At 37.8% G+C, this 17,837-nt stretch overlaps 1 protein-coding gene and 1 long non-coding RNA gene across 2 annotated transcripts; one reads left to right on the top strand and one right to left on the bottom strand.

The window, feature by feature from the left end:
* The first annotated feature begins 9,016 nt into the window (after positions 1-9,016).
* Positions 9,017-12,554, top strand: LOC122277815 (probable methyltransferase At1g29790). Its single transcript, XM_043088001.1, has 2 exons — positions 9,017-10,239; positions 12,262-12,554. The coding sequence occupies exon 1, from the start codon at positions 9,044-9,046 to the stop codon at positions 10,223-10,225; it is 1,182 nt and encodes a 393-aa protein (XP_042943935.1). The 5' UTR covers positions 9,017-9,043; the 3' UTR covers positions 10,226-10,239; positions 12,262-12,554.
* Positions 12,555-13,866: 1,312 nt separating this feature from the next.
* LOC122277522 lies at positions 13,867-14,738 on the bottom strand. The gene is made up of 2 exons (XR_006229025.1): positions 14,378-14,738; positions 13,867-14,092 (listed from the first exon to the last, which is right to left on the bottom strand). It is a non-coding gene; the product is annotated as an uncharacterized LOC122277522 (long non-coding RNA).
* Between the last annotated feature and the right edge of the window lie 3,099 nt (positions 14,739-17,837).

Genomic DNA, 17,837 nt, shown 5'->3' with positions numbered 1-17,837 from the left:
AGAATAGGTTTCGAAGCTCAATCAGTCATGCTAGTAGAATGGGTTTTGTGAATCAAGAATTGGTTTCGAAGGGAGTTCTGCATTTTGGGGAAGGGATTCGGGGCTTCAAAAAAAGAAGGGGACAAGATTAGGGTTTCCAAGGGAAGGGGATTCAAGGCTACTGAGGAGGCAATGAAATGATTCATTTCATCCTATATGAAACCAACCATTTCATATTTTTTTTGTGCACACGCAAGCCCTATTCCAGGACTGTTCCCAGAATTTTTCTAAAAAATATTATTCTTTATTAGTGGAACTCACTTTTTAACAAAAGGCTTGTATGGAGTTTGTCTATTTGAAGCTTATACGTAACATTACTCTTATGTTAAAATTCATAGAACGTAAGTTTTCTCATACATTATTACATATTTTTCACTTTTCAATTTACACTCCATACTAGCTTTATCTTATAATGTGTTTAAGCTTAATTTGGCAAAATCTGGTGGCTAGCATTTTGTGTTGATGGCAATGGGGTATGCTAATTTGACAATATGACGAATTAATGGTAACATAATGTGGTAACAATATTGATATAAACTCGTGGGAATTGAATCCCTTGAACCTACAATCAATTTGAAAACTCACCCAAGAAAGCCAAGATCAAGTTAATGGAAAAAGTTTAATTAGGTTTTGGTTTAAATACTCTTTTTAGCCTCAATTTAACAAGTTTATGAAATTTGATGTATTTTATTCATTATTAGTTGAATTTATCTCCTCTTGTTCTTGAATGAACTTTTAAACTTATCAAAGGTAAATTACAACCATTGTGGCGTTCTTCATTTATAGTCTAGGTTCTTGAAACAGGTTTTTCAATGGATCGGTCCACCTTGAAGCCCATCAAATATCGATAGCTTGGCTGAGATTTCAGGTCACAAAATATCATAGTTACTTATGAAGTGTCTTCACTTGACTTTGGGGGCCACTTTAGTAATGGCCAATAAAAAAATGAGATGGAGTGATTTAAAAAATTGAATGATGGCTAACTAACTTGAAAATATTGAAGAGTTCAAATTTCTCTAGGTAACTTAGACACAAGTATGTACGGTTCGATTTGGTAGTAGAGAATTTTAAAATGAGAATTTTGAGTTTTAAGATAAAATATTAAAATATTAAATTTTAATATTATTATTTTTTTGAAATTTGAAAAAGTTAAGAAAAAATTGAATTATTTATTATATTTTATATAGGAATTTGAGAAAATTAAAATGATAAGATGGAAATTTTGAGAATGAGATGAAAATTCTTATGTGCCAAACTGAAATCTTTGAGAGTGGGTTAGGAGTTTGAAATCTGCTATTGGTTAATCTTGCACTTCTAGAAAAGGTTGATCAAGCTATCATTAGATAATGATATGATGTAGGGTGTGGGGGTATGACTCTTGATGAAGCTTTTCCCAATGTATACAATGTTGCTCATGTTGACGAAGCATTTGGATAATTATTAATAACCTCCCTCAACTACATGTAAACTTTATCAGAGCGACTAGCTATGAATTGTGATTAGAATCTCATATCACTATACTATTATTTAATATTTTATTATTATTTTTATCTATGTTTTAGTAATATTCAATATTTTATCGTTACTTTATCATCACCTTTTTACTACTATTTATATATTATCTGAAATTATCTCATTACTCAAATGTGGCCTAAAGATTAGGGGTAGAGATCTTGCATGAAAAGTATTAGTCACAATCATAAATTGACTTTATTTTATTACTTTATATGATACGTTAGATCTATTTTATAAGAAACATAATATTATAATATAATAAATTGCATCAAGTCATATTAATTTATGAATTTATTTTTATGTTGTGTTTATGAAGTTAGATTCTAATAGTGAGAGAATGAATGGAGGTGAAAACAAGCTCCCGTGAGCCCCTTCTAGTGAAGGGATTTGCAATATACATCTTCATGCCTCATAATATGTAACATGGCATGGTTGGAACCCTAGAGATGAGACACAGACGACGGAGGGAGGTTGTGAGGAAGAGGGTGGGATCAAGCCCTATGTGCGTGAAGTCTAAAGTGAAGTGTTTGGTAAAATGAAGTGTTGCGTGTTGAATTGAGGTGTTGAGTCAGTAAGTTAGTCATGGGTTGGGTTATTTGTAAGGGCTAGGCTCAAAGTCAATTAGTTTGAGTCAGCTTTGGGCTGTGGGGGCCATTATCCATTTAGTAGTTGTTTTGAATATTTCTTGTCATAAGTCCAGAGTCCAGTTTTTTTAGTTGAGTCCAACATTAGGCCCATGGCCTCTTTCAATTTCTAAGTATATGTAATGAAAGAGGGGAAAATTTAAGGCATCTGAAAAGTAAACAAACACTTAAATTTCATCTTTTCTCTCTATCTCATTTCCTTTTCTGGAGGTGCTCCTCCCGAAATGAGCTTATTTGTGTGTGAATCTAAATAGGTGTGTTACAAAGTGGTATCTAGAGACTCGTCTTGTGAAGAAGAACAGCTAAAAGAACTAGGTTGAATAAACTACAAGATGGTCTGAATGCCCTGAATAGAGCAATGGATTTCCAATATCAAGAATTAAAAAAGTCTACTGATGCTAGGTTCTCCTATATGGACAGCGACATGGCAGCTCTTAAAAGATAAAATGAGGCCATAGTACAATAACTGGCCATCCTCATTGTGTAAATGCAGAAAAGAAATCCTAGTAGCAGCCCTAATGCTGAATCTTCTGATGGAGCCCCATCAAGAGACGAATCAGGAACCCTAAAGTTGCAACAACACATGCAACAGTAGCAACATACATATTCCCAGCAACCATTTCAGCAACAACAGCAATCTCATCTACATCAACAGTAGCAGCACCTGCATAATACACAGATGGATGAAATTCAACCAAAGATTGTGAGGCTCAACTTTCCACTTTTCAGTGGAGATGATCTTACAAGTTACAAGGCTAATCACTTTTTTCTTTTTCATAGCACTATTCCACTACACAAAGTATGACTAGCCTCATTTCACATGAAAGGTAGGGTATTAATTTCATTCCAAGATATGGAAGACAGTGGCTAGATCCAAAACTGGGACACCTTTACTAAGGCTTTGCTTATTAGGTTCGGTCCAAATGCTTATGACAACCCTAGAAGCACTCACTAGGTTGAGACAGTCAGGTACTGTGGAGGATTACCAAGCCAAGTTTGAAACACTGTCAAATAGATTACGTGGGCTGTCAGATACCTACAAACTCAGCTATTTTTTTAGCAGTTTAAGGGATGAGATTCGGTTACCGGTGAGAATGTTTAATCCCACAACTTTACCTCAACTTTCAGCTTAGCAAAGATCCAAGAAGAAAACATAAACATCCCTAAAAAACACCCAAGATTCAACCTAACCTACTCACCAGACCCATAAATTTTAAAAATTCCACACCCTTATCCAATTGAGAATTTCAAACCCAAACCAAACTTAACCATCCACAAAACAAATTAAACCCAAACGAAGGAGAGTAGAGAAAATGGGCTATGTTATCATTGTGATTCTAAATGGGTACCGGGCCATAAATGTCAAAACCCCAAGCTATTCATATTGGAGGAGGTAGTTTGGGACAGTGAGAGTAGTGGGCAATTTGAAGAAGAACCTTGTGAGAATAAAGAAGAGCTTATTCCAACATTGGACTTGTGCACTACTTACAATCCAAGAACAATGAAAGGGAAAAGGAAAATTGGCACTCAATGGGTGACAATGCTAATTGATACGTTCCACTCATAACTTCTTGGACCCCACCATACTCAAAAGAACCAAACTACCATTGAAAGACAAGGAAACTGTGAAGGTGAGAGTTTTTAATGGGGAAATCATCCGTAGTGAAGGAAGGTGCAGTGGGGTGAAGGTGGCAATCCAAGTAACTGTTTATTTTTCCTTGGAATTACAAGTGTTGGTGTTAGCTGGTTGTGACATGGTGCTTGGGATTAAGTGGCTTCGAGAGTTAGGGAAAGTGTTGTGTGATTTTGAAAAGCTTACCAAGTAGTTTTCATATTGAGGATAAGAGGTTAAATTACATGGCTTGACAACAGCCAAAATGATTGAGGAAGGACCCTTAAACAAATTGAATAAACTAGAAAGCAAAGGGATAATCTTACAGCTATTGGAGGAAGAGTACCACATTAGACAACAGCCTGGAAATGAAATCCTAGCCACCACACAAAATCTGTTGTAGCAGTTTGATGAGGTATTTTTTGAACCTAAAGGCCTTCCATCTCCCTGTATCTATGACCACGCTATTAACCTAAGGCTCGGAACCGGGCCCATCTTTGTATGGCCCTATTGTTATCCTTATTACCAAAAGGATGAGATTGAGAAGATCGTCCAAGAATTTTTGAAAACATGGATAATTAAACCGAGTCAAAGTCCCTACTCCTCCTCGATGCTATTAGTGAGACAGGCGAATGGGACGTGGAGGTTGTGTGTAGATTACAAGAGTTTGAAAAACATCACCATTCAAGATAAATTCTCTAATCTTGTGTTATAAGAACTAATGGATGCATTGTAAGGGTCCGTCATCTTTTCAAAGTTGGATTTGAGGTCCGGCTATCACAAAATTGGAGTCAAACCCAATGATGTGCCTAAAAATGCTTTTAGGACTTATGAGGGACACTATGAGTTCCTAGTGATGCCCTTCAAACTTACCAATGTCTCCTCCACTTTCCAAAGTCTTATGAATGAGCAAGTCTAAAATGGAGCATGTCAACCACCTAAGGGTCACCTCAGAGACTTTAAAACAACAACAATTGTTTGCAAAAAATCCAAATACTGCTTTAGTTGTAAAGTGGTAGCCTATTTAGGCCATTTGATTTAAGCTACAGGAGTCAAGGCAGATCTCGACAAGCTAAAGGCTATAGTGGAGTGGCTTCTACCGAAATCCCTAAAAGTATTGAGGTCTTGGAATTAAAGGACTACTACTGCAAATTTATAAGAGGCTATGGGGGAATTGCAGCCCCTCTTACTAGAATGCTTAAAAAGGATGGATTTCAATGGATAGAAAAGTCAAAGTAGCTTTTTACAAGCTTAAGGAGACTGTTACACAACCTACGGTGTTGGCACTACCTAACTTTACTCTACCCTTCACAATTGAATGTGAGATGCATTGGGAATAGTAGTGGGGGTACTATTAATGCACAGGGGCAACCAATTGCATTTTTCAACCAAGCTCTAAAGGGGAGGTCCCTCTCGATGTCAACCTACGAGAAGGAATTGTATGTTCTTATTTCAGCAGTCTTTAAATCACGACCCTTCTTGTTAGGGAGAACTTTTATAATCAAGACAGCCTAGTAAAGTCTCAAACATTTGCTGGACCAAAAAGTGGGTACCCCATGCAATAAAGATGGATTACTAAGCTTTGAGGCTATTATTTTATTATTGAGTACAAAAGAGGGGTTGAAAACAGGACCGCAGATGCCTTATCAAGAAAGGACAAGTATGAAGAAGGGACACTAATGTTGATCACTTTCCCTAGTGTAGAATGGGTGGATGAGCTACAAAGGGCGTATAAAACTGATGAACACTTGAAGGCCATGTTACAAAGCTGCTCAGATGGCAAGTTTGGGCTCTAATTATGCAATTAGGGAAGGGTTATTGTTAGACAAGAACACACTTTACATCCTAAATCATGAGGAGTTTAAGGACAGATTGATAAAATTATCCCACAACAATTCATGAGGGGTCATTCAAGCTACGACAAATTTGCCCACAGAATGAGAAGGGACTTTTATCGTCCCGAGACGAAAAGAGACCTCAAACAGTTTATTAGGGTGTGTGACTTATGCCAAAGGGTTAAGGCCGATAATTTCTTGCCAATGGCTTGCTGCAGCCATTAACTATACCCTATCAACCATGGACCCATATATCCATGGATTTTATTGATGGCTTACTTAACTCCCAAGGTTACAACAGTTTGTGGGTGGTGGTAGATTGTTTGACTAAGTATGGTCATTTTGTACCCTTGAAACACTTTTATATAGCTAAAACAGTTACTAACTCTTTCATGAAGAACATTTTTAAGCTACATGGTTTGCCCCAATTGATCGTGTTTGACAGGGATACTATTTTCACAAGTCAATTTTGGCAAGAAACTTTTAAATTAAAGGGAGTCCAGATGGCCATGAGCACATCATATCATCCTCAGATTGATGGTTAGTTTGAGGCCGTAAACAAAATGGTGGAAAATTACTTGCGGTGTTTTATGGGCGATCAATTGAAGAATTGGTCAGTGTGGATCTTGCTAACTGAGTGGTGGTAGTACAACTCCACTCAGCACCCGTATACTAAGGTCACACCCTATGAGGCGTTCTATGGATACCCTCACCTTGTGTAATACACTACATTCCTGGCACCTCACGAATGGAGACAGTGGATCAAGTACCACATAGAAGAGATCAACTTTCAACATCCTCAAACAAAATTTATAACATGCCCAAAACAAAATGACAAAAATACACAAATCTTAAAAGAAGAGAACAACAATTCGAAGGAGATTGGGTGTATACCTAAGGTTGCAACCATATCATCAAACCTCAGTGACCCATCGACGGAATCTCAAACTGGCTCCTGGGTATTTCGGGCCATTCAAGGTGCTATGGAAGGTGGGAGCTGTGGCATACACCTTGGATCTGCCGCCTTCATCAAGGATACACCCTACTTTCCACGTGTCCCAACTTAAGAGAAGTATTAGGTCAAAATTGGTTGTTATTCCATCGCTAACCCGAATCAAAGAACACGACGTTCTTTGCCCAAAACTAGAAGAAGAGCTTGGTAGACATATGATTAAGGTGGGGAACAGAGCAAGGGTCGAGTTGTTAGTGAAATGGCATGACCAAGAAGCTACTGATGCCACCTGGGAGATCTATTCGAAACACAAAGTAGACTTTCCCCACCTTGAGGGCAAGATTTTTTAATAGAGGGAGGTGTGTAACAAAGCATGGCTGGAACCCTAGAGATGAGACACAGACGACGGAGGGAGGCTGTGAGGAAGAGGGTGAGATCGAGCCCTAGGTGCACGTGTGTGAAGTCTGAAGTGAAGTGTTGTGTGTTGAACTGAGGTGTTGAGTCAATAAGTTAGTCATGGGCTGGGTTATTTGTTAGGGCTAGGCCCAAAGTTAGTTAGTTTGAGTAAGTTTTGGGCTGCGTTGGCCATTATCCATTCATCAGTTGTTTTGTTTATTTCCTGTCACCAGTCTAGTAGTCCAATCTTTTTAATTGAGTCTAGCATTAGGCCCATGGCCTCTTTTTGTTTCTGAGTATATGTAACGCAAAAGGGACAAATGTAAGGCATCTAAAAAGTAATCAAAAATCTAAATTTTCTCTTTTCTCCCTATCTCATTTCTCTTTTTAGAAGTGCTCCCCTTGAAATGAGCTTATTTATATGTGAATTAGTTGTGTTACATGATAATAATCTATTTTCTTTGGAGAGTAGCTAGTGAACTGAAGTCCCTCCAAGAGCTACATTTTTATTTTCTTGGACAATCTAAGGAGAAGAGAGATTTTTGGTTGACAAAAACACCTAGAAACATGGTAATGATACCTACTTTCTTTCTTTTTCTTTTGTTTTTTTGAAAGGGAACTGAATTTCATTCATAACAAGATCTTACATGAAAGGGAACTGAATTTCATTCATAATAAGATCTTATATCAAATACCTCTACAATCATAACTGATTGAGTACAAAGAGGTTACAACATTTCATTTGACACAATGGTCATAATATAGGTAGGGACATCTTCAATATCATAAAGGTCCTCAGGGCAATCCAATGCAAACTTTGCAAGTTGGTGAGCTGCACTGTTAGCCTCTCTATAGGTATGTGAGGCAATCTATATTGTATATGAATCTATAATTTTTCGAGCATCACCAAATATGCAGCCTCCCAGACTTTAGTTTGAGGTGTGATTCTATAGTAGGTCCACTACTTGCTTTGAGTTACATTCTAAGCAAACTTGTTTCAAACCTATTTCTTGACAAAACACTATATCTAACAACAGATCATAGGCTTGTGCATCGAAAGGGCTTCTTCTAAAGGATCTGGATGCACGAAGGGTACCAATGACTTGTCCTTGATAATCTCTTATGAGGACCCTTACCCCAATCTTTCCTTCACCATTATTTACAGCTGCATCCTAATTAATTTTAAATTGAACCTAGCAAGCTTGGATCACTTGTGATTTTCAGGTGGAGGTTGGATCTGAGCTAATTGGAGAGTTGTGATTAGTGTTTTATAAGAGGATAACTCTGCTCTAACTTATTGAGATAAGATAGCAAGTGCTTGAAACCTTTCCATGGAGGAATCCTCCTGAATTTCTTGGGTGTAACCGCCACCTCTTCCAACTCCGTAGGGTCAAGGGTGTCCACTAATACAGGCCAGATATCATATCCCGATTAACTGCTTAAACAAATAGCTTTTTGGTCCCTAATTCACGTACGTACCTCAAGCCCTCCAGTTGTATTTCCCCCTTTCTTAAGCATCTATTAAATTAAATTAAAATTAAATTAAATTTTATTCTTTGTCTGCACAGAAGAAGTAGTAGAACCCCGTTCATCCCACTTTCCTCCCGCTGCATCCCAAGAAAATCTACCAGATTTGCATCAAACTTAGGGAGCGGATAGATTCCCAGGCCCCACAACGACACAATCCAACGGTTATAAGACAAAAACAAGTTATGACACCCAAGTCCTACCACAGAGGATCACAACTCCAAATCTGGAGAGCAAAAACTTTCTGCACTGACTAGTCAGACAGACAGTCGAAACTTAAAAAGTATAATTAATATGGATATACGGATCCCTCTACAGCCACAGCTGGGGGCTCCCGCTTAGCGTAGAAAATTTTTTATTTTTTTAATTTTTTTTATACCATTTTTTAATATTTTTAAATATTTAAAAAAATAAAAAAATTCATAATAATATTAAATAAAATTTTCTTAATCATTAAAAATAATAATAATAAAAAAAAATAAAACACCGCTCCCAGCGATCCCCAGCGGGGGATCTAGTATTCATGGATATACAGCGAAAGCCAGGCAGCATTGAAGAGCCCAAGGCAAAGCCGAAGATGGGTTTCACCATGGGTCTCAACATGCTGCTTCTCCTGGCCATGGTGGCCACCAATATCCTCTCCCTCTACCATCTCTCCTCTACAATTCAAACCACCAAGAAGCCCCCCGCTCCAGTACCTGTCCCTGACTACCTTCTCCACCAGCTCAACACCATACGTTCCACCATCACCCACCTCACGCGCCTCCCACCCTCAGCCGCAGATTCCTCCACCAAAGCCGCCGTCTCCACCACCACTGCCCCACCGGATCTGCTCCTCCACTCTCAACTCTCTCCCATCGCCACATCTTGCCACAATCACCCTGGCCTCCTCCATCGATATATGAACTATACACCATTCTCTCCCTGCCCTCCAGATTCCGAGGAGCTCGCGGAGTCACTCATCCTGCGTGGCTGCCACCCACTCCCTCGCCGTCGGTGCTTCTCCAAAACCCCACCAAAACCCACGTCGTCTCTTTCCCACAACTCGTTTGCTCCTTCGCTGCCGGACCAAAACGTTATCTGGCATAAGTACTATTGCAAAAGCTTCAGCTGCCTCGTGCGCTCCAACCCAAAACTGGGTTTCAACCTCTCTGCGGAAGCCACTCGATTCATGAGCTACAACGACGAACTTGACCTCCCGGTCCTACAACTGTTGCAGATTGCCAAGGCAGCAAACTCTGTGCTCCGTCTCGGCATCGATGTCGGTGGCGGTACCGGGACTTTCGCGGCGAGAATGAAGCTTTACAATGTGACCGTCGTGACGACGACGATGAATCTCGGTGCGCCGTATAACGAGGTTGTGGCGCTGAGGGGGCTGGTGCCGCTACACGTGCCACTGCAGCAGAGGTTTCCGGTGTTCGACGGGGTGGTGGATCTGGTGCGTTGCGGCCACGCCGTGAATAGATGGATACCGTTGACGGCGATGGAGTTCTTGCTTTACGACGTTGATAGAGTGTTGAGAGGTGGAGGTTACCTGTTGTTGGATCATTTCTTTAGCAAAGGGGTGGATCTTGACAAGCTTTATGCGCCGTTGATTGGGAAATTGGGGTACAAAAAGGTGAAGTGGGCAACGGGGAATAAGGCCAATTCGAAGAACGCGGAGGTTTACTTGACCGCGCTTTTGCAGAAGCCTGTGTCAAAATGAAAGTGAAATTTGAGGTAAAGTAGAGAACTTCTGTTTTGTATGTATTTGCAGAATTTCATAGTGCTTTACTGAACGTGAATTTATTTTCCCGGGTGGAGTTTAATATGCATTTAATACTATATTAGTTGGAATTGTGTATTTGTGTTGAATATAAGTTGGTTGGATCCAGCATTTTGTTGGTGGGTGGTCATAAAATGAGAGATACCGAGTATGCTGGCTAATTTTTCTGGTAAGAAGATTAGTGAGAATAGAGGGCGGTGTTTTGGAGTTATAGCGGAGAATTCTTTTTGTAAAAAATCCCCACTTTCATTATTAATAACCCTCTGCGGATCAGGAAGGGATACCTTTTACGAACGGGCATGGGATTTGGGGTTTAGGTAAATTCCGAAACCAAAGCCCTTTCAAAAACCATATATTCTAAGACTCTAAACCATACAGTAATCGTTTCAAACTATCTGTCATAACAAAAAGGAATAAAACTAGTATCTAGAGTGAGGAAGTCTTGCTTTGTCCCAGACATATATACCATATAAGTGTTTTGGTAAGTGAAAAACTGAGTGAAAAGAAGCATCTACACCAGTAGTTCTGAAAATTGCTAAAACATCAGCCAAGTTATTCCCTTCTCCGTAAGTATGAATTAATTCAAAATGAAAAAAAAAAAGAATGGATGCTGAGTATGTCAGTCCTCATTTCAAAATACTTCCAAGGAGGCTCTTTTTTTCATTAAACCAATTCACAGCCCGTATAGAATCTATCTTCAATACTGATTCTAAGATTTGCAGGTGATAGCATAATAAGAAACCATATTTCAAAGCACTTATTAAAAAAAAAAAAAAAAAAACCATATTTCAAAGCAGAAAGTTCGATAAATATGGCTGTCCCATGACCAAGATGGCAAGAAAACCATAAACAAACTTACCATCATGACTTCTAATCACACCCCTACAACTAGCTATGCTAGGATTTTCTTTTGAAGCCCCATAAATGTTCAGCTTGATTTACGAACAGGTGGAGGATAACAATTGACTAACAAAGGCTTAAGAACCCTTGTTTGAAGCAGTTAGTGGAGAATTTGGTTGTGGCATTTTATAAATATTGACTCTGCGAGGTCAATTCCAATAGATTTGATAGAATTTTTTCCAAATCATTGATTCTGTTCTTGACCGAGAGAGCTAAATGATGTCTGTATGCAAACTGAAGTTAACTTTGAGAATTTACAATGCTTAGAAGTGCTAGCTGAAATGCACGTACCTGTCTTGTTTGCATTAGTTTGTTCCATTATCACCCAGTTATTTAGTGCTTGTGGAGTCAGATACCACCTTGAAATTTACAAACTACTTGTCATGGTGGCCCTCTCTTTTGATGTGTCTAAGTTTAACGTTGAAAAGCAATATCCATGACCCATTTAGGAAAAATATCTTGAGCCCTAGATCAATAACTCTCATCTGAGTCCCTATATGGCCGTGTTTTGGTTACTAGTTTTCTTGATATCTCCCTCTCAAAACAGAAGTAGTCTTTCTTTCTGGGAGTGAAATGAGCTTTCCTGGGAACAAAGCATTTGTTTCTAGGCGCGCACACACAATGGATTCAACGGTGATAAAGAAAGTTAGTTGACATGCTTTGCATCGAACTCGATCATCCCTTCATAAGTACATATCCCCTCAGTGGGATTAAGCTGTATCGCATAAGTTTGCTTGCAAATATAACTGAACGGGACTGTCAAGCATAAATGGGTGCCTTGGAAATCCAAGCAACCTAAAGATAGATCGGATTCTTGTTTGGTTGTGGGATTTAGTTTCATATTTCATTATGCACCATGGTTGTTTGATCTCTCTATGAGTTATACTTCTAGTACGGATTGAGGGTTGTGGAGAATTCATTTCAATTATTTTCTTTCTGTTCTTTATTTTCCCCTAATGAAACCTAAAAGGAATTTATCTAAATAAACAAACGTGTATCAAAACCCAAAACTGTTTTTAATGCTACTCTGCTACTTCAATTCTGACTTCTTTTGCTGGATTATGGTTGGCCTGCAGGTATTCCTGGGAAAATTGCCCCATCAAAGGATTAGATTCCAGATACTCCTTGGAGATGAGTTATCAAGCTGAATATTTATTCCCACTGAGGTGGGTTTTACACCTTAGATGTAGAGGGTTGTAGAATGGGAAGAATTATATGTTCGAGTCTTGATAGATCCACTCGGGATTTTTGAGGTGGATAGCCTTTACTGGTCTTTGAGCGATTGTTAGATTTATTTGTTTACCCTCTCTCAATAATCCATGCTAAATTGTCATTCCTGTTAATTATATGAAAAGAAATCTTCAGAGCAGTTACACTTCTTTTATTGGGGGCCTAAGCCCAAAAGTAATGGATACCGGTACATGTTAAAAGCTGCAAAAGAAAGAACAGAGAAGGACGACAAACAATACATGAAGGGTGGTCCAACTTTATTCTCTTTTCAGGTACCATTGCCAGTGATCTTGTTAGACAACCAAGAATGATTCTAAAAACATCAGATTAATGGGCATTTTAATTAAGAGGAATATTACGTAGAATAGAAAATTACGTAAATATTGTATAGTTATTTTGAAAAAAATAAAATTTATTAGTTAAAACTAATTTTTTTTATATAAAATTTATATTTATTTATTTTTTCAGAATAATTATACGGTACTTGTACACTTATGACTATAATTTTAATTTCTTTTCAATTAATGATAGTCCAAAAAATGATGTCTTTGAGTGATAAATGAAACATCAAACTATACCCACATCAGCTGAGCGCAAAACAAGAGAGGGTGGAGAGTCCATTCTTACCCCTATTCAATTTAAATAATGAAAATGGTAATCTATTTTATATCCAAAACTTCTATTGAAACTATGAAAGTTTAGACCTTTCATAATGATGAAAAATAAACTACGCCCGTTTAAAAGCATGATGTTGGTAGTGTTAGAATTACTGAACGAACGATCACTTTACTACTTTTAAAGGTTCAAATATGTTCAATTTGACTTGGTCTTGTATATGTTAAAAATCAAAGATTTTAGACTTGCATTCAGAACATTGCAGCAAGTGATAAAAGCTTGTATATGTCATTCTTACAAAAAGGTGGGACACATCTTATTAGGAATTAGATATTGATAAATACACAACTCTTTGAACAACCATTTATTGTATAAAATAAATTGTATTCTAAATTAATGGAAATCTAGTGCTGAAAATAATTGAAAATCATAGATACCTATATTTCCAAGCTTAGTGAAGCACCTCAATTTGTGGGTTTTCTGATCTTTAGGGTACGAGAAATATGAGTAGGGTACGCCAGTGAATCAGTGATACACACTAGGCGGCTTAGTAGCAGGATCTTTTTCTTATTATATTGAAGAGAAAGTGAAATAAGATGAGCATTTTTCACAATGATTTCCTTTGAGACGATCCTTCTAGTAGACTTTTTAAGGTGAGAAATTGATCTAGACTATAGATCTTGCTCTTCTTATTTCACTGTCTCTTCAATATAATAAGACATACAATCTATTCTAAAATCATTTATAAAACCATATTTTAAATTAAAAGTATTTGGTAAAATAATTTATAAAAGTAATATTATTTTACAAAAATATCTTGGTTTAAAACAAGGTTATATAAAAGAGATAATTTTCACGCATGTCTATATATTAAAGTCCATCCGGTAGACTCCAATAACACATTGCCACGTAGAGCCCACAAACTCATAGAGATACACTTGCAATACAGAGGATTTCAAGTAAAGTTCTACCCTTCTCCATCTCCCCTCGAGCCCTCCTCCCAAAAAACAAAAGACAAGTTCTCTTCTCTGCGAGCCTTCTTCCATCTCCGTCTCTCCTCTTCTAAAAAAAAAAGACAAGGCATGCACTTAATTAATTTGATAGACCATATATAAAACCATCACAACAATATCGGTGCAGCAACAAAGTTTTTTTTTTTGTTTTTTGCTCTGTTTTCGTGGGCTGGAAAATGTTTCAGAATGATGGTTTAGAATGATGTATTTACATTTTTTTCCTTATTTTTCGTGGGGCTAGGAAATGGGATATTTTAGTTTTGAAAACCAAATGTTATTTGCATATAATCTCCATATATAATCACCTACAAAAGACATATTTGTATTGTTATACCATGTGATTGCAGAACTGAAACAAGAAGGAATGGGTATGGTGCGATGGTTTCCTCGGTCTGGAGGACAACTGCTGTGAACTGTGGGTGCGACTACGTTGGTCTGGGTTCGCTGGAAGGGTTGCTCATTTTCGGTGAATTTTTTCTTTGAGATTTCGCTTTCCATCGGAGGGAGGGAGTGTTGAATTTTTTTCCCTGAGATCTTGCCTCTCCACCGGAGTACGACGTGCAGCGGTTGTGCTTGTTTTCCGTCGAAGGGAGGGAGGGGCTGTCGAATGGGTTTCTTATGGAATGGGGGAAGGCGAATGGGTTTCTGAAATGTGGGGAGACGAATGGGTTTCTTTTTGCAAGGGATTTATGTCAGAGAAAAGAGAAATGATTTGTCAGTCGGTAGATGTAGTCGGCGTGTAATTATTTTAAAAAAATAAATTAATATAAAATTTATATGAAAAAAAAAATTATTTTTATAATTTTTTTTTATTTATTCTGTATAACTATTTATATTTTTTTTTATTTATTCCGTACAACCGACTGCATACCGACTGAATTTATCGATTGCGTTTAACAAAGCCCGAGAGAAAAACTGGTGCATCCTCTAAACTCTTTATCAAAGTCTAATAACGTAGTGCACGTAAAGATTACAATTTTAAACTTGTAAGCCGCGCTGCAGGAGATTCACTTCGGGTAGTTGCTCTCAAACTCTCTGTCCTCCCCTCTCTCTCTCTCTACCCCTTCCGTCTCTCTCTTTCCCTCCTCTCCCTTTCTCTGTTTTGCCTTGTGAGATTTGGGTTCTTTCTTTATGATCTGCTCCTACCTTTGCCTTTCACCATCATCTTCATAACCTTCGTTTTTCTAACAGATCCAAACTCCAACTCACCCACCCTTCTCTTTCTATCAAGCTGGTGAACTTCTATCCCTCTCTATCTCTCTACCTTGTTATCTATTTTCTTTTCCTTTTTTGTTTTTTTGTATGCATCTATCTGTAGTGTTATTTCATTTCTAAGTAAGAGAGATTGGCCTTAAATTTAGTTTCTTTAATGTAATAAAATTTGTGAGTTTGTTTATTTTGATCTCCCCTTCAATCAAAAACCGTTTTTTATTCTTTTTTTATTTTAAAAAAATTAATTTAGAAGATTTTGTCATAAATTTTTGTATTGAATTAATGATTCTTACTTTCTCTTTGATTTACAGGTTCTGATTTGCAATTTAGATTTTTGTTGATTCACAGTTTGGTGATCTATGACTTAAATGGACTGGAGCTTCAGTAATGATCGATATTGGTGCTGTGGATGTATCAGTGGAACGAACTAAGATATTTCATTTTTAATTTCAAACCAGTGTGATTAAATTCCTAGCTGTGGGAACTAAAGGAGTTTTTGGTTTTCCTCTAATTCTTCCAATTTTGAATTTCTAGACGCAAGGGCTACTCTTAGTTCTTGTAAATAGCCCAATTTCCTAACTTTTGTATGGAATTTGTGAATAACAAGTGATTTATAGTTTGTGCTCATCAATACGATGGGTGGGATTTGGGATTTGCTTGACGACGAGAACTATTGAGGTCCTCGACGGTGAAGTTGCAGGTCTTGCAAGATTCTGGGTTCATTTTCACGGTTAGAGATAGTTTTCGTTAAAGAGAGGGAAGGAGAGAGAGGTTAGGGATGATTTTCGTGAAGGAGAGGGAAAGAGAGAGACAGAGAGAGTTCGAGAGAAAGCAGAGTTCGAAAGGGGGGAGAGAGAGAGTGTACAAGTTGATTCCCTACTATGCGTCCAAAAGCAATTCTTAAGGAACCCCTACATGGCAGTTCCCTATTTGTCTCCGATAACACTTCCTTATAGGAGACACCGTCCGGAAGTGTTTTCTCTTTATGTTATGGTGTGTGCAGGTGTAAAGTAGATTTGAGAAGCTGATGTGGCAATCATCTATTGGTGTCCATTTAACTCTACCTATCGGACTGTCTGGCCCGAAGAGGGACTGTATATAAAAAGATTGTATGTATCGTTACTTGTATAATAATAGCTTCTATTGCATTTTACTTTCTTCTCGAGTTGACTTGTTTTATTGTTTATGGTTGGTGTGGAGAGTGTGTTAGGCGTGATCAAGAACTATCGGAAATGATTGGAATTGGTGGAGAATTGGTCGACTAGCGGTCCAAAACGTTGCTAACAGATATCGGTCGGTTTAGTTTCAGTTTGAACCATGTTCAAACCACATAGTTTTGAACATGGTTTTATAGCTAAGTTCTTGAACATGGTTTTACATGTTCAAACCATGTAAAACTGATATAATATATTATTTTATTTTTATAGAAAATGACGTCGTTTAACTTAAATGAGCTAAACCACATAATTTTATAGCTAAGTTTTAGAAAAAAAAAAGTAATAATGAAAAATAACGTTATTTGGTTTAATACACTAAACAACATCGTTTTGGGTTGGGATTGAACTCTTTATCCCTAGCTCCCCCCTCCATTTCCTCCTTCATTTCTTCTCATTTTCACGTTGTTTCTCTCTCATCTCTTAGACTTCTCTCCACTCTCTCTCCAGCCTGCGTCTAGTTGTCTATCGGTGATATCCATCTCGTCCTGACATCATCTCTCTATCTCACGTCTCATCTCTCTATGTGTATGATTTTGATTTATCTGGGTTTGCCAAGTTAGTTTCCAGCCTTTCGTATCTATGACACCCCTGAACCCCATGTATGGAAACTCATGGAAATCGAGACGTCGGGGATGATGACAACACGTGTCATGCATCCTATTGCTAAGTGCCAAGTGTGTGTACAAGCAAAAATGTACAATAAAAACAACGCAGCAGAATGAGTTAAGTCGATCACTAGGTACCAGAATTGTTTAAATATAAGTTCACTTAAATATAAGTATACCAAAAATATTACAAGTTTCCAACAACAAAGTCATAAACCAAAATACATAATTTAAAAGTAGGAAAATAATTTCCATCATATACAAGCAAAAGGCACCCAATCAATCATCCAGCGGAGCCGCATCCTCAGGTTTGACATCCTCATCATCTGCATCAAAGTCTACAGTATCAAGAAACGGTACTGCTGGTAAGTAATACTCCAAACAGCCCATAGGATAAAAATATATTAAAGCAAGAACAATATGCATGAACATGATGTCATATGCATGAGACCCAAGAATCATCATTTTCCAAAATAACCAATTTTCCATGCACGCCAAAATCCCAATTTGGCCTAAAACATTTTCAATCCATTAAAACAACCGTCATTTTTCCAGAAAATGACACAAATATCCAATTAACATTGTAGGCGGGAATTGCAGCTTGAGACTCTATCACCATCCTTACTTACCATCATCCTTACCGCAAACACCGTAGATGAGACTCTACCACCATCCTTACCGAGTACACCGCAGGCAGAAATCACAGGTGGGACTCTACCACCGTCCCTGCTTACCACCATCTCTACAGTTCCTTTTACCT

The sequence above is a fragment of the Carya illinoinensis genome, chromosome 9 (assembly GCF_018687715.1).
Source record: "Carya illinoinensis cultivar Pawnee chromosome 9, C.illinoinensisPawnee_v1, whole genome shotgun sequence".
Taxonomy (NCBI): domain Eukaryota; kingdom Viridiplantae; phylum Streptophyta; class Magnoliopsida; order Fagales; family Juglandaceae; genus Carya; species Carya illinoinensis.
Note: the sequence above shows the minus strand (reverse complement) of the source record. Positions and strands in the feature narration are given on the sequence as shown.